The sequence below is a fragment of the Helianthus annuus genome, chromosome 12, assembly GCF_002127325.2.
Source record: "Helianthus annuus cultivar XRQ/B chromosome 12, HanXRQr2.0-SUNRISE, whole genome shotgun sequence".
Taxonomy (NCBI): Eukaryota; Viridiplantae; Streptophyta; class Magnoliopsida; order Asterales; family Asteraceae; genus Helianthus; species Helianthus annuus.
The window spans coordinates 59,026,816-59,054,149 of NC_035444.2; the positions used below are offsets into that span (position 1 = coordinate 59,026,816).

Genomic DNA, 27,334 nt, shown 5'->3' on the forward strand with positions numbered 1-27,334 from the left:
AAACAGGAATTCAACAAAGTCAAAATTGGAATGTCATCTCCAAATCATGTTTCTTAACGACGACTGCTCGCAAATCGACAAATGATCTACCAGTATCCCAACTCCCATAAACTTCTACCAAAATATTATATTATATATACACACACATCCCCTGATCGAAACCATGAACGATCCGTTCACCTAATTTTCACAAACCCCTCATAATATTCGCTCTCTGTTGCGTCTAATTTGGGGGTGATAACGATGGAAGACAACACAATTCAGGATCTCACATTGCTAAATTCACCTGTAGATCAAATCTCTCATCTTGCTGTTGATATCGGAGGTAACAATTTACAATTCTGCTGAATTTTGTCCCGTTTTGATTGATTGATTGTTATCAGATCGTTAGTTGACTTGTTCTTCTAACTGTTGATTATTAGATTCAATTTCGATTGTTGTTTACTTCTACACGCAATTTAACAAGTTATTGAATTATGTTAACTACTTGATATGCATAATTGAGCAGAAATTTAAGTAATAATTTTCTAACGGTCGATGAATTTAGGGCTGAATGTTTCCTAAAATGGAGGTGTTTGAAATGCTGCAACTTAAGGAGATATTTAACATCCTTTATATGATGATATCGATACGGATTAATTGCTGTTTAAGCCTTTTGTATGTTTAGATTTTAAGTAGTTGCTCGAAAGCTCTTCTGGCGAGCGCCTAGGCTCTCAGGCGAGGCGAGGCGCAGGGACAACGCCTTGCTGCCATCTAGGTGCTTCGGGACTTTTAGGTGAGATTCAGGCCAGATTTCGGTCAGATTCCGACCAAATCATGAAAAAATCAGCAAAGTCCGGGCAAATTGGTCTGAAACATCCAAAAAAGGACGTGGAACCAGCCTAAACTAGCCCTAAACAAGCCTAAAATATGTTAAAACCCTAAAATATTGTATGTTTATGCTATGTGCCTTGCTTATCTCGGGCCCTTGCTTTTTAAGCACCTCGCCTTGAGTGCGCGTTTGACAACTATGGGATGAGCATTTTTGAGTGTTTGGATGAAGCGCATTGCTTGTGCTTATTTGCATCTGCTTTCAATAAGCAGTCTGAGATTGCTGAATTTAAACTGATTATTCTTGGTGGATTCTATATAACAAGTTTACCCTTATGGTGAAAGAAGTTTCTTGTCGTCTGCTTATAAGCATAATATTTAAATAAGCAATCCCAAACATACACTTAGGGATGAAACAACCAAGTGTCTTGGTTCAGTTGGTATAACAAAATGTTTGTAGGTTAGTTTAGTTTAATTACTCTCGAGGTGTTGGTTTATCTGAATCCAACTAATTTTTCATTTACAGCATATGGGTTAAAGATTATCCTTTTTAACGCCCATTTCACTGAAATGATTTTCCGTTGATGTACCTCATATGTCGTGTGTTCTCATCAGGTTCTCTTATCAAGATGGTGTATTTCTCTACTAACAGAGAAAAATCTGTAGATAAAACACAAAATAATTCTTCTAAAGATAATCTTCTTAGTGGAAGACTCTACTTTTTAATGTTTGAAACAAGCAAGATCAACGAGTGTCTCGATTTTATTTCATCAAAACAGCTCCATTGTAGAGGTATGCATCTTCACTTAATATTTCCAAATAGTTATAGTAATTATCCTCTAATGTCAATATTGGTATTACTGTAAATTTACCCGTTCATGTGAAAGTTAAATATAATTAAGGTGAACACATTGATATTGTAAAGCAAATGCTACTTAATCTAATCTTAATCATGATGGCTTCAGGTGTTCAGCATCATGGGTTCCCAGCCAGTGACAAGAATACTATTAAGGTGAAGACCATTAGTGAAACAATTGATATTTTAACAGAAAAAAAGCAAGCGCATATGTTCATACATTCCATAACTAAAGTTATAAGGCTTCTATTAAAGAAGACAGTGGTTCTACTTCCACACCTGCCTCATATTTTCCTAAAAGAATTATATTCTTGAGATATAACCAGAAAATAGTAATTAAATAAAAGAATTATACAGATACAACTGGGGGTGTGCATGGGTCGGTAACCATAACTATAACCGCGATGTCAGTTAATGGATAACCATAACCATAACCGATCGATTATGGCGGTTTCGGTTATAATCGGTTTTGAAGGTTATAGTGGGTCGGTTATGGGCGGTAACCGTGAATTTAAGCCTAGTTAAAAACAGTTACAATTTTTTTTGAGCATGGAATAAACTATTACTACACATTTCTATATATTAGTATATTACATGATACTAAAAATTACATAGAATCTTAATATTAATACCGACTATTGTCAAATATTCAAACAAAATGATATGATATACACCATAAATTCAAACAAAGATTCAATCAAAATGATATGATATAACCCATAATTTTAACAAAAGTTCAACCAAAAATATCAAATATTGAAAAAATGGTGAAAAGTCCATAATCCAACAAAGATTTTACTACATGTTGGTTCTGTTCAGTTATGGCTGGTATGGAAACATTGATAACCATAACCGACCCGCTACTTTCGGTTATCATAAAAACAATTAACTGACCCACCGGTTTTTTATATGGTTCGGTTTTGTTGGTTAATTCGGTTATGGGTTGTTTTTTTTCGGTGTTTTGCACACTCATACTTAGACATGCATAGCATCTTAAAAACAGTTATTAATTCATGTATGGCCAAATTTATTTTGGAATTTTCAAGTCATGCAACTTATCAGCTGATATATATATATTTATAATGGTGAAGGCAACGGGTGGAGGGGCATTTAAATTTGCAGATCTATTTAAAGAAAAGCTTGGTATTAGCCTTGACAAGGTAGATGAAATGAGCAGCCTTGTATCAGGAGCAAATTTTCTTATAAAGGTTAGATTTTTACACCAAACGGAAACTTATGACATAAATAATTTCTTCATTTTATTCTTACAATACATGAAAATGTTTGACGGGTAAATGGTAATTATTGATTTAAACTTCCTTCTGAATAGTCAGTGCCATCTGAAGCGTTCACATACGTGAACGGCCAGAGGAACTACGAGCAGATTGACCACAACGATCTATATCCATATCTCCTTGTTAATATTGGATCTGGTGTAAGCATGATAAAGGTAATTTCAGTATTCATTTATTGGCTAGTCTTGTTTCTATTTACAGATGTGGTTAAGGCTGTAAACGAACCGAACGAATGTAAACGAACACAAATGAAAACAAACAAATGTTCATGAACGTAAATGAACACAAACGAACGTTATATATACATTTTAGAGTTAATTACTGTTTTCGTCCCAGTGGTTTGTCAAAAATCATTGTTTCAGTCCATTAGTTTAAAAGTTGCCAGTTTAGTCCCTGTGGTTTCACTTTCGTAACTATTTCAGTCCACCTCGTAACCATTTCAGTCCCTGTACTTAATAGAATAATGGATTGAAATGGTTACGAAAGTGAAACCACAGGGACTGAAATGGTTAAGAAAGTGAAACCACAGGGACTGAAATCACAATTTTGAAACTAATGGACTGAAATTGTGATTTTTTACAAACCACGGGGATGAAAACGGTAATTAACTCTACATTCTATAATAAAATCTGCATTTTTCATATGAAAAATTACGAAGAATCCACCAAAAATAACCAAGTACTTGACATAACTACCCGAACATAGTTGACATAATTATCATAAACATAATTAACACAACAGTTTAAAAGTTTGTCAAGCTTTAACACAAACTGAAATTGAACGGTCAAATGAGGGATGTTGGCGGAGGTGTATAGTATAACTACGGTTTCAAATTTTTAGAAACTAAAACCAATAAAATAAAAATATAACATAAAAACCCTTTAAATGAACGAACACAAATGAACATAAACGAGGAAACATAAATGAACCCATTAACGAATATTCACGAACATAAAAGAACGAAGGCGGCCTTTGTTCATGCTCGTTTGTTTAACTTATCGAACGTAATTTCTTGTTCGTGTTTGTTCATTTATTAAACGAACAAACATAAACGAACTTCCTGCCAAATGGTTCACGAATTTTTCGCTGAACGTTCGGTTCATTTACAACCCTAGATGTGGTAAATGCTCAACTTCTTAGTGGTCAGATACCACTCTTTTTTAATATCATCTTCTTATTTTAGCATTTTCGTTTTGGCTCTCAATTAATACGTGTTAAGATCCTTGAAATTTTTTATGAGCTTTTAGGTTGACGGAGACGGAAAGTATGAACGCGTCAGTGGAACGAGTGTCGGTGGGGGCACATTTTGGGGTTTGGGGAAGCTTTTAACAAAGTGTAAGAGGTTAGCTGATTAGATCACCAGTGATCCTTATTTTTTAAACATTATAAAGCTGATTAATGTTACCAAAGGTCCTTTGATTGAACATTTTATATTATTTATTTATTTATTTTTTGCTTCAGCTTTGATGATTTGCTGGAGATGAGTCATCAGGGAAACAACAGAGTGATTGATATGCTTGTTGGAGATATATATGGTGGATCGGACTACCTAAAGGTACGTGGATTTGTTATTTATTTAGGACTGTAAACGAACCAAACGAACACGAACAAAGGCATGTTCGTGTTCGTTTATTTAACTTTAACCGAATATGAACATATAATCGAACAATTTTTTTTGTTCGTGTTCGTTCATTAAGAAAATTGGCATGTTCGTGTTCGTCCATTTAAAACCTAAACGAACAGTTCACGGACGTAAACAAAAACATAATTTAACCAACATAAGAAAACACAAATGAACCTAAACGACCAAACAAAAATGGATGTAAAGTAGCTTTATTATGTAAATTATTGATTAATTACGATAAATTCTATTGAAAAGCCCATTTTTATTACTGTAAAGCCAAATTATTAATTAATTATATTTATATGAGTAGTTAGAAAGCCTCTTTTATGTTTATATTTATATAAACATAATTGCATGTGTATTTATTAAAACATAAACAACTAACATAAAAGAACATAAATAAATATAAATGAGCGAACAACACGTGTGTTCGTGTTCGTTCGTTTAATTAAATGGACAAATAATTTTGTTCATGTTCGTTCATTTGTTAAATAAACAAAACATAAATGAACTTCTCGCTGAACAAGTTCACGAACAGTTCATGAACGTTCGGTTCGTTTACAGGCCTACCCATAACTATTATACCTTTACGGCCGCAATTTGTGTTTTCAAAACTTAAGCAAAGACGTTATGTATTGCAAAACAAGAGATATAACATATGATCAAGCTGTTAATATCTATGCAAAGTGTGTTGGCCTGATAATTTCAGGGTGATGATAATTTTGTGTAGTTCACATATTAATAATATGTGAACTTGGGAACAGATCGGCCTAACGTCAACGGCTATTGCGTCTAGCTTCGGGAAAGCAGTGTCAGAAGACAAAGAGCTTGAAGAGTACCGACCCGAAGATGTAGCAAGGTCCCTCTTGAGGATGATTTCCAACAATATCGGACAGGTTAATTATAAGAATTTGAACTTTTTCGACATGTGATTTTTTTATCGACACATTGATATATGATCCATAAGGGGGTTATAAAATAGCAACATAATTTGGTTGGTGTTTCAGTTTTGTAATTATACCCATTAAGGTCCCTACCCGTGATGGACAGTGGTGTAGATTTAGGAGTAGGATTAGTGGGTGTGTGAGTTAGGCGTTCTAAAAAAATCTAGCACATTGCCTTTATATGCAGTTTCCATTTTATTAATTAGTTTAGAGTAAAATGCCATTCCGTCCCCTGAGGTTTGGCCAGTTTTGCGACTTTCGTACAAAGGTTTGTTATTTCGCATCTGGATCCAAAAGGTTTGAAATCTTGCCATTTTCATCCGGCTCGTTAACTCCATCCATTTTTCTCCGTTAAGTCAGGGGTATTTTCGTACATAAAGTGAAAAAGACCGAATTGCCCTTTAAGTGAATGCTTGTACATAAAGCGTAAAAGACCAAATAGCTCTTTAAGTTGACAAAAAAGATGGAATTGCTGCTGACTTAACGGAGAAAATTGGATGGAGTTAACGAGCTGGGTGAAAATGGCAAGATTTCATATCTTTTGGATTCAGATGCGAAAAAACAAACCTTTGAACGAAGGTCGCAAACTGGCCAAACCTCAGGGACAGTTTATCAAATATGGGTTTATAAGGTTTTATGTATAAAAATACATTTTGGGCGACTTTTCACCCCTGTTGTTTTCAGCTAATCTTTTAAATTTAATTCGTTAGAGATAATATATAACTCAAATTGAGCCATTTATACGAAACAGGTTGAAATGCGACATCTGTTGTAATACGTCAAGGTAATTTGAAATGTTTTTAGTGAATTACATACCACATACAGTCTGTCATTTTATTGCGATTAGTCACAACATTTTTTTGCTACACTTTAACAAGTATTTAAGGATTAATATTTGTTTCTGATATCTTGTGCTCTTTTCAGATTGCGTACTTGAACGCACTTCGATTCGGTCTCAAAAAGATATTCTTCGGGGGATTTTTTATACGTGGTCATGCTTACACCATGGACACAATATCCGTTGCAGTTGATTTCTGGTAATCATAGGACACTTTAATTTTTTATATCTTGTGTTAATGTTTACAAGCACCAACGGTGAGGTTCTATTATAAAAAGATGGAATTTACCGCCTGTCTTATTTATATAAGTTCTGAATTTATGTAGTTTCATCATGTTTTGTTACCAAAATGAAGAACTAATAATGACCCATTATTGATTCCCTATTTTGCCCATTTTATTATAAGTAGTTACTTTTCAAATATGAAAGCAACAACTGTATTATTACAACAATAGCCTCAAGTTTTTTAAATAAAGTGATTGATGAAAGCATTAAGTAATTTAGCGGTGACATCGTTTAGCTCCTACCCTAACACGTTAATTTCTTGTCATGTCGTGTCGTGTTTTCATGTGGTATCTGGAAGTTCCACCTCAATAAAGATATATACTTTGAATGGCTTTTGACCCGTTTGACTTGTTCAACCCATTTGACCCGTTGTCGTTTAGCTATAATTTTTACCCTTATGTGACAAAAACGATACCCCAAATCAACCATTTAACTAAATGGTTTTAAATTACGTTTTTATGTCAGAAGGCAAGGCCAATCTTTTTATTTGGCCTGTAATCTTCGACTTAATTTTTTTATATGACGTGTCAACTTGCTTGTTCAGGTCTAAAGGCGAGGCAAAAGCAATGTTTCTGAGGCACGAGGGATTCCTCGGGGCGTTGGGTGCATTTACGAACTATCAACTTGTTGAAGAATTCCCTTGCACAGATGCAGGGCATTATAACCGAAACCCGCTTGTTGAAGATTTAAACGATAATGGAATTATCGAATGCTGTTTACGGGCCAGCAACTGAAAACAGGTAATATAGTTAATCACATTTTAAACCAAGATCAAAACTAACTTCTTTTCCATTTGTGAGTCCTGATTAAATTATGTTTTATGATAGTGTATCCCAATTTATTTTTAAAAGAGTGTGTGTGTGTTGTGCTAGTTGATGCATTTATGTTAGTGTACTTTGTACTTATGTTTCCATGAATATAACCATAGCAACATTGACAGGTCTTTAAAGTTGTACCAGTGAACCGTAAAAGTTTGTTTTATTCAAATCTTATGATTGCATCCCATGTGACTCTCAACTTGACTCATGAGGGTTACAAATTGCATGAGTGTATTGATTTATCAAGGAATTGTGAGTTGGAATCTTGCATATTTTGAGGCTAATGATTTTATGAACATGTTTGGATTCTCTCTTTCATAGAAAACTCATAGGTGAATAGGTTATTTTGTATTTACACTTGATTTTTAAAAAGTTTATGTAAGAATATGTGCCGTATGTGTAGTAGTTTAAGTGAATGTTAATAATCCACCTTAGTGTAGGCAGTTATATACACAGAAATGCACTATACTGGGATGGATTGAAGGTGGAGATGGTGGTTTGGTGGGTTTTCAAAAGAGGGGGAAGAACAGGGGATGGATGGGAGGTTGAAGAAGATGAGTCTTTTTTATTGGTTTTTTATTTCTTTTAATTGTTCAAGGGTAATATAGTCATTTCACATATAGTTAACTGAGAAATTTAACAGAGGTTTGGTCAGGGGACCAACCGAGTTCATTTTTGATAACTTTTGGGACCACGCGTGTAATTAGTAAACCACTGGGACCAAGTTTGAAATTTTTGCAAACAACAGGGACCAACCAAGCATTTAACTCTTAAAAAAACTATAAAGGCGAGCAATTTTTTAATTTAAGTATAGTATTTGTAAAGAAAAACGAAAGTAGTTGTTTTGCTTCATGTCATATGTGTATACACGTTAAGAAAGGACTAAGCCCCTCATAAAAAAGGTTTATTACTACGTGTAAAAATTCCAAGTTCCTTTTCACAGTGGAGGAGACGCATGCGGGTAAGGGCTCGAGAGTTTGAAACCTCGTCGGCTACACCGCCGTCACCCTTGCGGGTAGCGTGTAAGGGTATAGAAACCCGCTGAAGATCGTATGTTTTGGTCAATTTGACCGTTGTGGCTTAAAAAATTATTTTACAATTAAAGCCTTATTAATACAACCCATTTCTTTCACAAACACTACACCACACTTCACTACACTTAAAAGTTAAAACCCTATTAATACAACCCATTTCTTTCTTTCTCAATCTCTACACAAACGTTACACTTTCTCCTATTACAATCAAATGGCCGGGTGGATCGAAAACGAAGAAATGAAGTTAGCGAGTGTTTGAGTTACTGTAGCCGCGAACAAGGTTCGAGGGTCTTGTGGGTTGTGGCTACAAATCCTCGACTTATTTCACGAAAAAAATGGATAACAAAACGTGCAAAGTGTACGAACTCGTGAATAGGTGGCATCCAACTTAATGGTGTCAAGTTTGACAAATTGCTCAAAGAGGTGATGAGCAAACAACAAAATCAAAACGAGGAGGATGTCATTCAGGTTGCCCTTGGTGAGCATATACGGGCATACGAGCCCAAAGAATTTGAATCTCACATTGAGGTTTGGAAGATTGTAAGAACTCATCCACAATGGAGAGAATTTCTATAATTAAGTTTTATGTATTCTATCAATTTTAAGTTATGTTATTTGTTATTTCTAAGTTATGCAGTATTTTATTTTTGAGTAAACTGCCATTTTGGTCTCTGTGGTTTGGGTACTTTTGACATTTTAGTCCAAATCTCAAACTTTTTAAATCTGGGTCCCTGTGGTTTCACTTTTATTGCCATTTTAGTCCAAAATTCAAAAACCCCATTTTTTGACTGTTGCAACCTGCCTATTTTGTCTTTTTGTTCAGGGGCATTTTTGTCCATCTGATTTTAATATACCATATTAATAATTAATAAACTAAATTAAATATCTAAAACACAGAGCAAATTAAAACCTGAAGAACATCAAATATCTAAAATCATCACCAAAATCAAAACAGAACATGAAAATTCAATATCCAACTCTCGCTATTCAGCTTGCAACTCAGCCTTCAAACTTAACTAAAACAGAACATGTAAACCTGATGTCTTCTCTCCTCCGGCAGCAACCGCCATGAACCACCACCACTCTCGCTATTCAGCCTATAATTGAGCCTTCAAACTTCACCAAAACAGAACATGAAAACCTGATGTCTTCTCTCCTCTGGCAGCAACCGCCATGAACCACCACCACTCTCAACATCACAAACATCATCCATCACTTACTGTTCTCCACCGCCCCACCTGCCACCGCACCACTTCCAACCACTAACCACCACCCCAGATCTGAGTAGGAGGAAAAAGGCGGCAGCGGTTCAATCCTCATCGCCTCCTTTCCACCTTTACCTACCTCCGCCACCGTCAAACCACTTGCAACAACGACAACAATATCCACCATGTTTAAAATGCCAATAAAAGTGAAACCACGGGGACACAGATTTAAAAAGTTTGAGATTTGGACTAAAATGACAAAAGTGCCGAAACCATAGGGACCAAAATGGCAGTTTACTCTTTCTTTTTTAATGAATTATAATTTTGTAACTTTAGTCTGTTGAATTTTCCTTTATTTAAAAGAAAAAAAAAGTTTTAGGGCATTTGAAAGCAGTGATGTCACTGTTTAGGTGGTTTAAAGGTAGTTTAGGGTAAAATTGTTGTGGCAATGCAAGATTGGAGGGAGCTAGGGTATTTGAAATGGCTGTCCTCTTCACCCTTATAAAAGCTCACTCATCTTTTACTCCATATATAAACCAGTGTGGGATGAGTAAAATGTTCGATTTAAGTTTTCTTCATAACAAGAAAACGAAGAATTTTACTCGCGCTTTGTGGCGGGTGGCAACTACAATGTAATGCTAATTTTATAAGCATCTGTTAGCCGTGTATTGCGGCAACGACATTAACATGGTTAAATACAATAACACTGTTGGAGTTATGTTGTCTTCAACCCACTTTGGGCTAGTTGATAATTAGAGGAGAAAAGGCAAGGAATCCGACTGTAACGCCCCAAAACTCGAATTTATAATTTGATAGTATGCCTTCTTATGTAGGGTGTGAAATGTACTAACTAAGTTATTTAACTTAGTTAAATACATAAAGACTAAGTATAAATGAAATGGTGATGTTGGTTGTAAATAACCAAAGGCCTAATTAGAGGGACTAAAAGTAGCAAGTGGGGCAAACTTTATAAAAATTCAGATTTTATAAGAATGAATTTTGTGTGTGTGCGTGGAACATCAGGAGAAACACAATGGGAGCCAAACCCCTTGTTCATCAAGAATCACCAAATTCGTGATGAATTTAGGATCCAATCTTATGCATGAATGAAGAATTATCATCATCTCAACCTTACAAACATGTGGTAAGTTGTAATTTGAGATTTGGTGATCTTGTATGAAGTGAGTTATGTTTAATCCATGAAATTGAATGAAATTGGTTATGTATGTGTCATAGAATCACCATATAAAACTTGGGTTACGAAAGATTTTGAGTAATTTGATGTTTGAAGATGAAACCCACCATTGGTGGTGAAGGTGGCGACATGGGTGAATCACTCATGTCTAATTCTTGTTCAAACTGATGTATTTTGTAGTATGTGACGTATACTTGTTATTTAGATTGAGTATGATATGGAAATTTGTTTGAAATTTACTTGTGTTGATGAATAGAAGTGATAAGTATGAAGGATAGCATGAACTACTTGTACATTAGGCTTAGAAAGTAGTACGCACACCAAGTGTTTGATGAAATGTCTAAATGGAAATGATATGTGAAATTGTATGCAAGTAATAGGTAATTATATATAGAACCTGATAATAATGTATTTGATAGTAAACTAACATGAGAAGTGCGTTTTAGATATAGTTCATGTGGAGACTATGTTGAAATGATGTTGGGTTAGCTAAGTATGAGTTAAGGTGTTAGTTTTGAAGATATGAAAACGCTAGTGTGGAAGGAATGAATTATGTATGTATATGTGTATATAATTAGGTGATCATGTAGTTGAATATGTCATATAATACGATCATGAAATGCGTATAATGTTAATACTATGCTCTACCATATTAAGATGGATACATGTTCATAAGTTGAAAGTGTGTAAGTAAGACAGTTGACTTTCTGAAAGTCAACAATGAATGAATAACATGGTTAGCCTTTCGGACACAATTATAATAGTAGAGAAGTAATGTGTTATGTACTAGATGATCTACATGTCGTGTACGATGATAATTGAGTTGCGTGAATGTGGAACAAGGTGACTTTTAGTCTATGCCTTATGTATGTGGTATTTGGTTAATAAAAATGCAAGCAATGTATGAATGGAAGGAAATGAATGTTAGTATGAATGAGCATTTGTGCTAACCATAATGTGATTGTAATGACATGAAAGGATAGGGATCACATTAGCATGGACTCAAGAACGGAATGCTAACGGGTCAAGAGGAGGCGAGGAAGCAAGCTTGAACACGAACACTTAAGGTAAGTGATTTCCGCAATCACTTCTTAGTTGTTTACGTAGAGTTATGTGCTAGTTAATTAAGTATGATAATTGAGACAAATAATGGATGGGTTGTATGAAACCAATGATTTTCTCTAAGTAGATGTAACGGGTCAAAAATGAGGTCTTGATGTTATAATGGAATGAAGAATAAGAAATGTCTACGGTATGATAACCGGGTAACGGGTAGGATTGCGCATAAGTACGCTAATGGGTAAGCGGAAGTACGGATAATGTAAAAGTGATGTGCACAAAATGCAACATATAAATTACATCAATTGTGGCTTAAAACTAACCCCTTTTTAGCACTAATGTTGGAAAAAGTATGCTTTTGTCTTCCTTTTATGTTTTCAGGATTAAATGAGCTCAAAATAACAAAAGAAGCAAAAATACAGCAAAATCTAACAAAAATACAAGAAAAGGAACAAAAGTGATATGCCCGACCCCTCAACAGCATCTCCCCAAGCAAAACAGAGAAGCCAGAAGACTGAACACGCCCCGTGCTCAGCAAGCACGGGGCCGTGCCCAAGAAGCAGCAGAAAAGACAAACCTATAGAAGCTTCTATTACCCACCACGGGGCCGTGCCCAACGGACACGGGGGCGTGGTCAGGTTGCTGCAGGCGCATTTATTGTAATTGCGAATTACAATTAATGAAGAGAGAGAGTGTCAGATGGACACGGGGCCGTGCCCAGGCTTCTGTTCAGCCTATAAATAGGAGTGCTTGGAGCCATTTCAACTCATCCCTTGGCACACCACCTCTCTCACACTTCACCCACCACCCACCACCACCATAACACCATCATCCACCACCATCATCCATTGTCCATCATAGAGTGTATGAGTCGTCTCGGGATCCAAGATTGATCGTAAGAGTTCTTGACAATCAAAGGCCATGTTTGCCTAAGTCTCTTACATCACTTGGTGAAGACAAGTGTTTAGTGTAATACTTTTTATTTTTAATCTTTTGCACTTTTTAATTGGTTTTGTATTAATGACTTTAATTACTAGTTTCTTATGTTGAAGGTGATTCTTCCTTATCGTTTGTCCGTGGTGTCTTGGCATTATTTTACTGTCTATATAAAATAAAATATTTTCACCATTCATATCTCCACGGTCTATATGGAGGTATGTTGGCTACCTGGTCGGGGGTTAAGGGAACAGTTTGGTAAGAGTCTTGCCATTGTTCAGTGTATAGATCCTGCAAAGGACCTGGGTCAAATTTAGTAGGACCTCCTTCAATACCCAAAGGTATTGGATGGCAGGGGTCCAAACTCTTTGATCCCCTCATAAGTTAAACTATTATTAAAACTTTAACCCGGCTACTTAGGACTGTATCCCTGCTGACTCAGACTACTTAGCCGAGGGTAACATCGCATTCAAAAGAGGGGTCTATCACATTATGCATTAATAACTTAATTAATTATCTTTCAATAATCCGACCCTTTAGGATTGTATCCTTGCTGACTCAAACTACTGGGTTGAGGGTAACGTCACCTTCAAAAGAGGGGCCTACTACAATAACTAAGATAATCTCTTAAACAAGTGCAAAAGTGAGAAAATAATCAAAGGTTACACTAACACACGAGTCGGATCCAAGTGATTCATCTTGTCTATCTGTTTTTACTTTTATTTTTATTTTCAGCATTTTAGTTAGTTTTATTTTCTTAGTTTAAAAATCTTTTTCTAACATTTTGATTTGATTTGACGTTGAGGATAAACCGGTACTAAAAGCTCTTGTGTCCTTGGACGATCTCGGTATCTTACCAACACTATACTACGCCCACGATGGGTGCACTTGCCCATATGTGTGTTGAGTGTTAGTAAATATCGTGTTTTATAAAATTAAAACTTGGCTAAAAAGTGTAAAAGGGCTTAAAATACATACCTAAAACATATATACACTAACACGCATCAAGTTTTTGGCGTCGTTGCCGGTGACACAAGGATTTTAAGAAAGTTAGGAATCAACGGCCTAATCACTTTTTCTATTTTCTTTTTATTTTTTTTAGATTTTCTTAATTTTTCAGCTTCTGCTTACTCAGCACGGGCCGTGCTTGCTGAACACGCCCCCGTGCCCAATCATTGGAACTGGCAATCTTGTTTTAAGTCAGACAGTAAGCTGAACACGGGGTCGTGCCCACTCAACACGCCCCCGTGCCCAAGATTCAGTTACTGAAAACAAAACCGTAAGATCCCGACGGTTGGTAATTTCTGACACAAAAATGAGTGATAATGATTTTTTTTTTTACTTTCGGCACTCTTATGGTACGTGGTGTCAATTATGTGGAGGCAAACATAAAGAATTAGAATGTTACTTTCTAAATTATAAGCCCCACTATATAGACCCACCGTCTCCCTATAACCTTAAGAGGGGCGAAAGTAAAAATAATCACTATCTCTCCCTCGAATGCGCCCAACCAGATATTCTAGGAGAAATGCTCCTTGACGAGTTATTTCAATAAGAAAATCTAGTTCTAAATTGGTTAGAAGAGCTTAGGAAGGATTTCATTAATCCATCCCAAGACAATAACCATGAAGAAGTGTTGGGATCGCATTCCAACAACCTCGTTGCTCCCAAAAATACCTTCAATTCTAGCGAAGACTTGGACGATAGTCGTCCCTGTGCCGATTGTGCCGTGAAGGACTCTCCATCGACTTCGTTCGGTGCATACATAGACCTGAGCGATTCGGCATATACCTTCTTTAACGAGAGCCCGGAAAAGGGTTGGACTTGTCCACCTACATATAGCATAGTAATCACCCTCACCGACAACCTCTTGCGTTCTCGTCTTAGTCTAGGGCAATTAAGGTATCTTAGGCACTTTGGGGTTGTTCCATCCAGTAAGGAACCACCCGATCCGGATTAGTTCCTTGAAAATAAGAAACTCTACAAGACAGCTTCCAGACACGGGGCCGTGTCCAGGTCAACACGCCCCCGTGTCCACCCAAAGATTCCCCTCTGATTTTATCAGAATACAGACAAAAATGTGTCAGGATTTTGTCTGCACACGGGGCCGTGTCCAGCCGACACGGGGCCGTGTCCAGCGTGCTGTCGTTTTCTATAAATGCATCATGATTCCTGCTCATTTGGACCATTCAAAAGACAGAGATTCCTGAGATCTTCACTCATACTATCCTAGGTATGTTCTAAAAGAAGGTTCTCAAGAACCATCTTGTCTTTTCCACTTTTGTCCATTTCCTTCTTCTTCAATTTTCAATTAACACCTCCATTAGAGTTGCAAACTTCATGATTTCAACCTTTAATGTGGTATTTGTAAAGTTCCTATTCAAGGGATCTTGTCTAAAATAAGTTATGCAAACTTTGTTTAAATTATTGTGCTTAAAATTAACATATGAACCAGGAAAATAATTTAAAACTTCAAGATCCCTTGGTTTAGAAACTTACAGACACCTAGACACGGGGCCGTGTCCATTGAACACGGGGCCGTGTCCGAGGGACTGTTTTGCAAAAATTGAGCTCTTTTCGGTTTTTCTTCCCAGAATGGCGAGCAGAACAAGCGGAACGTCTTCCTCACACGCAAGGAGCAACCGACAAGGGAGGAGATCATCAACGGCGGAAGATTCTCTTGTAAACTATGTTTACGCCCTAAGAGAAGCTATTGATGAAATGACAGGGGTGGAAGAAGCATTGGTATACCGTATTAACCATCTAACGGTGGGACTGGAAGGGTGTCTCAGGGAGGTCAATCTCTTGCACCAGAGGTTGAACATCCTCGCGTCTCCTCCTTTGGTACCTATAATAACCCAAAGGGCATGGAACGTGGTGCCTGAAGTCATCATACCAGCCGAGTGGTGTGCTATGCATCCGGGACTCCCTCGAGACGTATTGCAAGGAGTCCCGGTTAGCGTCTCCCATCCTCCACAAGATGTTGAGGAAAACGAGGCCGTCTTCTTTCTCCCAAAAGAGATAGAAGAATGGCTTTAACAACATCTAGGACGATAACCCTCGGCCAAGAGTCCTAATACATTACCGAGAATCTATTCCCGAAATTTTGGTTCTTAATGAAAAATTAGGACTCCTTATGATAATTTTATGTATCACTTGACCTATCTAATATTAGGACTTTTAACTTTTTATTTCTTCTTTGTTTTTAATTTTTTAGGACTATGTAATTCTCTCTATGATTTTTAATGAAATGATGGTTTTAAGGTTTGGATGATGTTGTAATAAATAAAACACACTCATGGTGGTCAAGGATAACAAGGGAAACGAGAAACATAGCCCCATGCACGAAAACAGGGCCGCCCGACAACAATTTCTTCATTACAGCAAGTTCAGCACGGGCCGTGTCCGCCCAACACGGCCCCGTGCTGCACACCCTGCAGAAAATTGCCCAGTTCAGGTAACTGGACACGAGTCGTGTTCGCTGAACACACCCCCATGCCCAGGCTTCTGTTTCTTTTCTTTAATTTCTGTCACTGGCACCTGAACACGGGGCCGTGTCCAGACTGCCAGTAACATAAAATTTTGCTTTTAACACCATTTTACACATTCAATCAACCTAAAAACTTATTTTTGGGACACATTGAGGACAATGTATAATTTAAGTGTGTGTGTGTGGGGGGGGGGTGCTAAAACCTTGAATCTTGCAAGTCCTAATAACAAGCCTTACACAAAACTCTATCAGAACCGCTAATCACCCCAAATTGAAAAAAATCTCACTTTTTTGACTTGTCTAAGTTTAAGTTGGGAATTCAAGTCTTAACAAGGTTATATTTTTACAAGTTTACAACCGATAGCGTCGTAATAAAAAGAACCAACATAAGAAAATTATGAAAAGGCATGACAAACTTAGTTAAAATTTGATTATATATACTTGATCACATAAAAACCCTTTCCCATAAAACTGAGTTTTGAACCTTTAACGAGCATACAAATATATATCTTTACACTAAATGCTCATTTTTCGTTTCTTGTGTGAATAGCCGCTTGGTTCGTACGACTCTAGAACTTGCCACAACAATACATTCCCAGTCCTTACCAACTTAAACCCAAGTAAGTAAATGATGGAGACATTAGGACTAACCCTTTTTCTTTCTACACCATTATTTTTCATTTTTTTACCACCTACCCAAAATCCCCCTAGTTAACCCCTTTGAGCCTAAACCTTTCCATTTCTTAACCCGAAAACCATCACCCTTTTTACCCACCTAAACCTTTTTATTTTTAACCCTTTATTTTAGTAACAACGTTCGGGTTTCTAATGACTCTATTAAAAAAAAGTTGTATATTTTGATAAAACCAAATAAACAAACAAGTTCATCAAAAATAACCTTGTTTGAAACAAGTGGTTCATCAAAATAAAATAAAAATGTGAAAAATAAAAAGTCTTTCAAAAACCGACGTTTGTTACGTCTTTCGCCCTTTTTACTAACCACAAACCCAACCACCCACCTTTAGCCCAAGCCTAACCCTTCACCCAAAAAGTCCTCTTGATATTTACAAAGGTATATAGTTAAAAAGGAGGAGGATTGATTGCTTGGCAAGCTTATGGTAGGAGTAAGTTTCATGCCGCTCTCGAGTGATTCACTAAAAATACACCTTCGGCCGAGTATTGAGTGATTCCCCCGTGAGGTTTGTGAACTTGTATATAAATGGAATTTAAAAAAAAGGTATGTTATGCCCTAATAAATAATTTATCTTATGAAATGTTTTTAATAAATCATGACGAATAGGATCGTAAATAAATAAAAATAAAACCTAAATAATCTTGGAATTCCCGACACTCTATGACAAGCCCAAAAACCTTCTCTTCTACCCATTCCATTTGGGAGTGAATAAATCCACATTATAAAGAGTTTTGCTTGAGGACAAGCAAAGATTCAAGTGTGCGGGTATTTGATATGCACAAAATGCAACATATAAATTACATCAATTGTGGCTTAAAACTAACTCTTTTTTAGTACTAATGTTGGAAAAAGTATGCTTTGTCTTCCTTTTATGTTTTCAGGATTAAATGAGCTCAAAATAACAAAAGAAGCAAAAAGAGAGCAAAATCTAACAAAAATACAAGAAAAGGAACAAAAGTGATATGCCCGACCCCTCAACAGCATCTCCCCAAGGAAAACAGAGAAGCCAGAAGACTGAACACGCCCCGTGCTCAGCGAGCACGGGGCCGTGCCCAAGAAGCAGCAGAAAAGACAAACCTATAGAAGCTTCTATTACCCACCACGGGGCCGTGCCCAGCGGACACGGGGGCGTGGTCAGGTTGCTGCAGGCGCATTTATTGTAATTGCGAATTACAATTAATGAAGAGAGAGAGTGTCAGATAGACACGAGGCCGTGCCCAGCGGGCACGAGGCTGTGCCCAGGCTTCTGTTCAGCCTATAAATAGGAGTGCTTGGAGCCATTTCAATCATCCCTTGGCACACCACCTCTCTCACACTTCACCCACCATCCACCACCACCATAACACCATCATCCACCACCATCATCCATTGTCCATCATAGAGTGTGTGAGTCGTCTCGGGATCCAAGATTGATCGTAAGAGTTCTTGACAATCAAAGGCCATGTTTGCCTAAGTCTCTTACATCACTTGGTGAAGACAAATGTTTAGTGTAATACTTTTTATTTTTAATCTTTTGCACTTTTTAATTGGTTTTGTATTAATGACTTTAATTACTAGTTTCTTATGTTGAAGGTGATTCTTCCTTATCGTTTGTCCGTGGTGTCTTGGCATTATTTTACTGTCTATATAAAATAAAAGATTTTCACCATTCATATCTCCACGGTCTATATGGAGGTATGTTGGCTACCTGGTCGGGGGTTAAGGGAATGGTTTGGTAAGAGTCTTGCCGTTGTTCAGTGTATAGATCCTGCAAAGGATCTGGGTCAAATTTAGTAGGACCTCCTTCAATACCCAAAGGTATTGGATGGCGGGGGTCCACACTTTTTGATCCCCTCATAAGTTAAACTATTATTAAAACTTTAACCCGGCTACTTAGGACTGTATCCTTGCTGACTCAGACTACTTAGCCGAGGGTAACGTCGCCTTCAAAAGAGGGGCCTACCACATTATGCATTAATAACTTAATTAATTATCTTTCAATAATCCGACCCTTTAGGATTGTATCCTTGCTGACTCAAACTACTGGGTTGAGGGTAACGTCACCTTCAAAAGAGGGGCCTACTACAATAACTAAGATAATCTCTTAAACAAGTGCAAAAGTGCGAAAATAATCAAAGGTTACACTAACACACGAGTCGGATCCAAGTGATTCATCTTGTCTATCTGTTTTTACTTTTATTTTTATTTTCAGCATTTTAGTTAGTTTTATTTTCTTAGTTTAAAAATCTTTTTCTAACATTTTGATTTGATTAGACGTTGAGGATAAACCGGTACTAAAAGCTCTTGTGTCCTTGGACGACCTCGGTATCTTACCAACACTATACTACGCCCACAATGGGTGCACTTGCCCATATGTGTGTTGAGTGTTAGTAAATATCGTGTTTTATAAATTTAAAACTTGGCTAAAAAGTGTAAAAGGGCTTAAAATACATACCTAAAACATATATACACTAACACGCATCAAAAAGTATTATAGTTATAACGTTTATGTAAGTTTTGGGTTAAAACGAATGAGTAGTTTGACGAAAACATGAACGGGTCGAATAAGTGAAAGCGGATATATAAAGTCGAGAGCTTAAGTGAATATTTTCCTTAAACCGGATGTTGGATTTCAAGTTCATATGATAGAATGTGAATTTACAAGCATGTAGGAAGAAACGAGAGGTTAAACGGGTAAACGGTTCAAAAGTTATGCGCGTTTTAGTGCGTACGGACGACGAAACGGAGCTGCAGAAAAATGCATTTTCTAGAGGGCGTCTCCGACGGCCTTAGGGGCGTCGCCGACGGGCTCTAGAAAGTCAGTTTTTGGCTGACGGGTTATTTGGCTGTCTACGGGAGTTTTGGGATACGGGCACTTGCAAGGGTCGTCGCCGACGCCCCTAGGGCCGTCGCCGACGGCCTCCCCATGTTCAAAAACTTGAAATTTGTTATCTAAGTTGATTTGGGTACAGTAGGCTTCGGTTTGTTATCCGTGGACCACGACGGGCCTCCCAAACATGATTTTGATCGTTCCTTTGACGTTTATGGGCTATAAATCTAAGTTTAAGTACCATGTAATTAATGAACGGATATATAAGAGGTATGTAAGATCTTGGACGTGTACGTAAGAGTGTATGTACATATGTAGACGTGTATTTAAGTATATATGAAGGTACGTATGAGTGTATGCAAGTAAGTAGAGACGTAGTAATGCCTGTATGTAGATGTGTATTTATGTATATGTGAAGATACGTATATGTATATGTACGTAGGTAGAGACGTTGTAATGTATGTGCGTATGTAGATGTGTATTTGGTATGTATGAAGGTACGTATGAGTGTATGCAGGTATGTAGAGATATAGGAAGGTATGTACGTATGTAGATGTGTATGTATGCATGTAAGAATGTATATATGCATGATTTAGATACGTCAAGTAATACGTTATTAATAGTGTGCCTTGAGAATGAAAAGTAATGCAGGTACATTATTGAAGCCTCACCAGGATATGGATATGCAGATGAAATGCTTAAAGTTAGAAAGATAACGAAATGGGAAGTGTACGAGATTGAATCTTGCTTATGTATTGTGTACTAATGTTATGAATGTATTGTAACACCTTGAAAATTTGTGTCCAATAAAGTATAAACACGTGTCATAAGCTCTGAACGTGAGAAAGAATACTTTGGAGGGACTAAAGTTGACAAACAGGGAAACTATGTGAATATAAGGGTCCAAAGTGTCAACAATGGATAAATATATTCTAAAATAGCCCTACATAATGTTTATACCTTCCAACGAATAAATCATGGATCATACGAAGCTAAACATGAAGGAAAGTAAGGAATTACAAACTACATGGGCTAAAAGTGTCAACATGTGCAAAGTATACCTCTGAGTGACCTTTTGGCAGACCCGAAGCTTTGTAGCGATAAATTATACTCACTAGAATATTTGGTTAAAATCTCATAAAATTTCGTTATCGTATGAGAAAGTTATGATCAAATTCGTGTTCGAGGGGTTAAAAGCGTCAACATTGAATTCTATGGCCTTATGGGTGGTTACAAGGTTGGTTAAGGACTTAACCAAGTTAGTAAAAGTCCCAAGGCCCTTAAAAATAAGGTTAAGAGGTCAAAAGTGCAAAAACAAAGCTTAAAACCACGTTACAAAGGACCAGGGACTGAAATTGCAAAGTTTGAAAACTTGTTGACTGATCAGACAGGTCAGGCGACCCGCGTAAAGGTCCCCTATGACCTTACGTGGGCCGCGTCAGGGTGCCGGTATCAGAATTTGTGGACAGCTGCCATTTCAGGCCTGTTAACCGACTTTAAATGCTTGTTTTCTTATACCAGAGCCTCTCCAATGGTTTTTCATGCATAGGGGGGCACTTGTCTTGATCTGGAAACACTTGTAGACCTCTTTGGCATGATCTTGTTGATCAAAGTTCACTATATAAGAACAAGAGGTTGTAACCATTTTAGGCATTCATTGGCAAAAGTTCACAAGTGCACTCCTGGAGCTCTCTGGACAGCAAGCACTCTTCCTTAGGCTCTCTAATCACAATTAGGACTCTTGTAAGTGTCCTTAACCCTTCCTAATTCGTTTTAGCTTAGTTAATTAGCTAAAAGTCAAACCGTCGTAATTAAGGTTTGACTTCATGATTAATTAAAATGTGCTCTGTCAAATCACGAATTAAAAGTACCTCTAACTAGGTAATTATGTGGGTAACAAACCCTTAAAAGGGTATTTCCAGATTCCCACCCTAACTATGCTAATTGTCGAGTCAAAGCTTATTATAAAAAGTCAACAGAAAGGTTTTTTGCAAATTAATGCATAATTAGCAATGTAGGATACATGCAACCTATTTGATCATTAAAATAACTTGGTAATTAATGTAGGAACATGTTTCAACATGTTCAACTCGACAATTTTCAGTTTAGGCTCGGTTTGGAACCGAAAGTCGCAAAGTTTGACTTCTGCTTTGACTTTTAGTTCTGACCCGTTTAAGCCAAGATTAGGATTTCCTTAGAGCTTCTTTTGAACCTACTTACATGTTAGTATAACTCTCTGAGATTATACTACTTGGTTCATTAGATATCCTATTCACATGCATGTTTCCGTTAATCGCTTATATGTTGACCATTATGCCCATTTGACCTTAAAACGTGATTTTTGAAAATGTAAAAGGGTAGGCACCTTAGCTACTGATTTATAAACTTGCACCCAAAATTTGAAGTCAGTTTGAGGTCTAGATTAAGAGTTATGCTCAATAGCGTAATTAAGAGCTTCTTTACTAAATAAATGGCATAAATTACATATAGCCTATCAAAACCCAAATTTTTATACCAAACTTTTTACTCACTGTTATAAAATAATATTTTGGGAATTTTGGAGATTTTTATTTATTTTTAGGCTGAGCATAACTTAGGGTTCTAAGATTTATTCGGTTTATGTCGGTTTTACCCTTTTTAGCCATAAAATGAGTTTTACAAAACCTTTTGACCTCAAACCAATTTCTACTGATTTGTTATGATAAATAAATTATTTTGAGCCTTCTGGAATATTAAAAATATCAGCTTTTTACAGAAAACCCGGAAATGGCTCCAAATCGCCTTTTTAGGCATTTTTAACGCATAAGTGTGCACTAGAACCTTATTAAGCTTAAGGGATTGAACCTACTGATGTAATTAGTGAATTTTTATATTTTAAACAGTAGGCAAATGTTTTGAACTCAGAGTTCCAGAATTGACCTTTTTGGCACATGTGAAATTACCAACATGCCCCTACTGTGCATAGTAAGGTTAAAGATAATAAATTTCACATAGAATTGATACCCTACTGTTATAACTTAGTAAATTAAGTATATTTACTAATTACTAATTTAATCAGACATGTAACTCAGGTTATCATTTTAACCCTTTTACACCTTATAAAATGACCAAAACGCCCTTATGAGGCATAGTTTTGGTTTAAAATCATTCGGGGCATAATGGAAGGTATCATTCTGATATCACAACATATTTTAAGCATATTGACTTCAGAAACTTGTATTTGACTCTTATGGTTACTCGTTACGCATTATACGCGTTCGGATCGGCTTATGTGACTAGTTTGGCCATTTTAGCCGAAATGGGTCAAACCATATCTTTTCGGTCTCAAAAATCCAGAATGTGATTATGTTACCCATGTAAAACAAGTGTGCAAGCTTGTTGGGACAAAACCACATTCTAAAACGGTCCTCGCCATATTGTGCGTTTAAAACCGTAATCTTCATATAAAACTAACCGGTCTAAGCTTAAGACCCGTTAGGATTCTAATAGGTTATTAAAACCTTAATTTCCAGATCTAGGAGCCCAGTAAAAGTTACGTGGGCACTCGTTATATTTGGTTTATACTTTGCTCAGGTAAATACGTTTAACTTATTTTCCCTATACGGGCTTGGGGTACGGTATATAAAATACCGCTTGGTCGGGTAATTGACCTTAACCGGTCTGTGGTTATGTGCAGTCAAGTGACCCGTTTAAAAATGCTGTTTTGTTTGTTTAATGCCTTTGGGAGTTTAATGACCATGTCCCGGATATCCTTGGCATCATTCAAAGAATGGCCACGACCTTAGCACTCGGGTGTAGGCGTACACCCGTAGTGCAGTACAACATGTATAATCGTCGGTACGAGAGAAGTCTCGCGGCGGAATTATATTAAGTGGTGTGTCTATTAATCTTTAACCCGGCACGACCCGGGCTACCGAACGCAGAATAAACATGTAATTCTTTTACAAGATTATTAAGCAAAATAATTATCCCAAGTTATAAAAAGTTTTATGCCGCGGGCATTTAAATCAATTTTAAACATTTTCAAAACGAGTCAGTTGAATTGTATTTACCAGTGTAAACTGACGTATTTTCCAAAAAGACTAAGTGCAGGTACTATGCGTAATAGGCTGGTTACTCCTTAAGCATCCATAGAAGTCTCGCAAGATTAGGATGCATGAAGTCTGTTGAAATGAAGTTTCCTTTTTGTTTGTTTCTGCCTGTGGATTCTATTTCGACATTTTGTGATACTCTAATATTACAATAATTTAAGTTGAAATAAATCTATCTTTGCTTCCGCTGTGCATTATAATTTGTGTTGTTTGACTATGATGATATCAACTACGTCACTTTAGTCCCCCACCGGGCCCACCGGTGACACGTGGAAATTTGGAGTGTGATAGGTTGGTATCAGAGCCAACACTGAGTGAATTAAACACTAGCCATTTGTGTTTAGTCTCAGTGCACGAATTGCACATTCTTCGAGTTCCGAGTCTAGACAAAGAACATAGGACAAACTCTGTTTTGTTTTATTTTTGGGTTTTAATATTATTATATTGTTGTTGTTATCTAAAACATGTATGCAGGTCAACATGCCACCAAGATTTCTTCGCGGTCGAGGCAAAGGACCAGTCACGGGTCACGATCACGAAGCCGGACCTTCGCACCGGCGTACCCCATCCATTACCATGAGCACTAGTCCACAAGAGCCGTGGAGGCTCTATGTTGAACCTGGGAGGCGGTCAGTCTCCCTCAGCTCTTCACCTTCTTACCAGCACTCCTTTGGGCCCCAATCGGAAAATGAGCCCAACGAGCAACCACCCTCTTTCATACCTTTGCAGAGATCCAACTCTCACCACTCCTTTGGTGACCCAACCCCAGTTTTCCAAAGCCGATTCAACCCAGCCAACATTCTTCCAGAACCCGTGGGTTTTAACCCACTCGGACCAGAAGACCACTTTTCTGGGGAAAACGATATGGACGAAGATACTGACCCCATGGAGCTTGCTACAGGGACGCCGAACCACCCCATCGAGATCTCAGATGGGTCATCGTTCCACAGATTGCCGTATCGCGGTCCGGACAGTTACCAGGAAAGGTTCAAGCAGTGGGACTGGTACTTCACGCCCTCTGAGCACTCGTCCCCATATCAGCAACAGCAGCAGCAGGATCCTTCTGAGGATCAACGATTTGTGGCAGTCACTCCGCCACCACCACCACCAGTAGAGCAACAACCGCCTCTGGAGCCACCAAGGCGGAGGAGGTCAAACGCACGGATGTCCGTGCGAGGGGGAATCTGTATCAGCACTCCCCAACCATTGATTGGTAGTCATTATCCGCCACTCCAGGAGGAAGAAGAAGAACCACAAATGGGGGGTCCATCAAACCCCATTCCAGAGGTCAACTCAGTGCCTGTGGCACCTCCGCCGGGTTTTGACAACCCAATCCCTGCTTATGCCGGTTCCGCGGCATACAACCCGTTTGAAATTACCGGGCCACAACAGCTTTAACTATGCCAACGTGGACCCATATCAGGAGGCTTGGGATTACAACGCTCGACACCCTGAAGGGCCCTATGGTGGTCCTTGGACTACCGGGTACCCTCCATATGTGTACCAGCAGCCACCACCTCCTCAACCGTTGTACCAACCGCCACAGCAGCAGCTTATCCCACCAGAGCACCAGCAGGAGGTCCTTGAGAGACTGGACCGTTGTGAACGGGAAATCCAAACTGAGCGCAGACACAACAGAGGTTTCTTCAAAGGACTATTAGATTTGATCAAAGGAAAGTCCAAAAGGAGGGATCATTGAAGATCATATTATTTTAGTTGTAATCAGTCCCTGCGTGGACTTGTTGTTTCTGTATTCAGCTCCTGCGCGAGCTTATCTTTTTGTATTCTGCCCCTGCGTGGGTATGTCTTTCAGTTGACCCCTGCGTGGGTTTGTTTGTTTGTTTGTTTGTTGTATTTCGCCCCTGCGTGGGCATGTTATTTGTAGAAGTCCCGTTTAGGGCAAGTATTGTACTGTTAATCTTTATTAGTGAAATGTTGCATTTAAATTTTCATGATTGTTGTTATAAATAAGTATATGAATAAACTTAAAATAAAAAGGTAAAAATGAAAATAACATTTCCTAAATTAAAGAAGACCTACCATTAATATAAAATGGCAAAATCTAAAAAGGGACAAGACCTAGCCACATGTCATTTTAAGACAAGGCCAAGATGGTATCTCCATAATTAGATTCAGGTCCATAATTAACGTCTCAACTTAGGATTGATCTGCGTTATAAAGAGAATCTAAGGGGTAAAGCCTAGCCACGTGTCGTCGCAGACATGGCCAAGATGGTAGGACCTGTCTAGAAGATTCCAAATTCTGTTAACATCTGTAAGTATGTTAACATACTGGGCAAATTGTGACACAGTAAAAGTCACATAGGCCATCATTGAAAATTGGGTTAATTTAAAATTCCCTGTAAGTAAATATCCATTCCTTGGGAATGAAGTGCCTACGGGTAATAATTAATGTCAGTTAGGACTAAGAGACAGTAGAAGTCTGCGACTCACTGTCTAAAGGGGTATTGAACTGTGATTCAAACAATGGTATACCTCGATTATGTGAAAAATCCTGGTTATAAATTAAAACTTGTTTACGTAACTAGGCCTTTAGGTGCCAACATTAAAGTTATAATATAGGATTATAATAAAGATCCTGCATAAATAATTAATTAACAAATTAACCAATAATGACTATATTAAGCCATGGTTAATAAAAATATAAAATGCTGTATTAGCTTCTAAATAAAACCTTGCCTATTATTGTCTATATGTAGCAATTGAAGCTACATGGCGGGGTCGGACGAAGTAAACAGTCGTCCGGTAGAGAATCATGATAATACGAAAATACAGTTAACTGGCGCAGAGCTGAAAGCGCTTGTGGACGATGCGGTTACTAAGGCATTAGAAAGACAGTACAGTGAGTACAGTGGGACCCATAGTAGGACCTTGTCTACACCGCATATCAAATCCAAAACTCATTCGGGAGGTCACAGCAAACCACCACCTACCCCACCAAAGTCTAAGAAAGATGAGTCTAAGAAAAATGAATCTAAGAAAGAGGATGATAGACATTCCTCCAACGAAAACAACATCCCATCCAAAAGGGTAGAACTGGAAGACAAGCCTCATGTCAAAGGCTGCACATATAAGTACTTTGTGTCTTGTAAACCCCGGGATTTTACTGGGGAGAAGGGGGCAGTGGACTGTATGACTTGGCTTGATGAGATGGAAACAGTAGTGGATATAAGTGGCTGTGCTGAAAGAGATATTGTGAAGTTTGTGACACAATCTTTCAAAGGTGATGCCCTATCATGGTGGAAGTCGTTGATTCAAGCCACCGGGAAGGTACCTCTATACAACCTGTCTTGGGAACAATTTGTTGCCCTGATCAAGGAGAATTATTGCC

At 37.7% G+C, this 27,334-nt stretch overlaps 1 protein-coding gene across 2 annotated transcripts; it reads left to right on the forward strand.

Annotated features, from left to right (window-relative positions):
• LOC110895051 (pantothenate kinase 1) lies at positions 1 to 7,875 on the forward strand. 2 transcript variants are annotated; one of them, XM_022142311.2, is made up of 11 exons: positions 1 to 325; positions 1,426 to 1,602; positions 1,776 to 1,822; positions 2,758 to 2,874; positions 2,997 to 3,116; positions 4,209 to 4,303; positions 4,423 to 4,516; positions 5,350 to 5,481; positions 6,454 to 6,566; positions 7,197 to 7,392; positions 7,593 to 7,875. In XM_022142311.2, exons 1-10 carry the CDS (start codon positions 244 to 246, stop codon positions 7,384 to 7,386), a joined length of 1,167 nt encoding a protein of 388 aa, XP_021998003.1. In that variant the 5' UTR covers positions 1 to 243; the 3' UTR covers positions 7,387 to 7,392; positions 7,593 to 7,875. The 2 variants fall into 2 exon arrangements, with proteins under 2 accessions (XP_021998003.1, XP_035836477.1); XM_035980584.1 differs by having other exon boundaries at positions 7,197 to 7,875.
• The last annotated feature ends 19,459 nt before the right edge of the window (positions 7,876 to 27,334 follow it).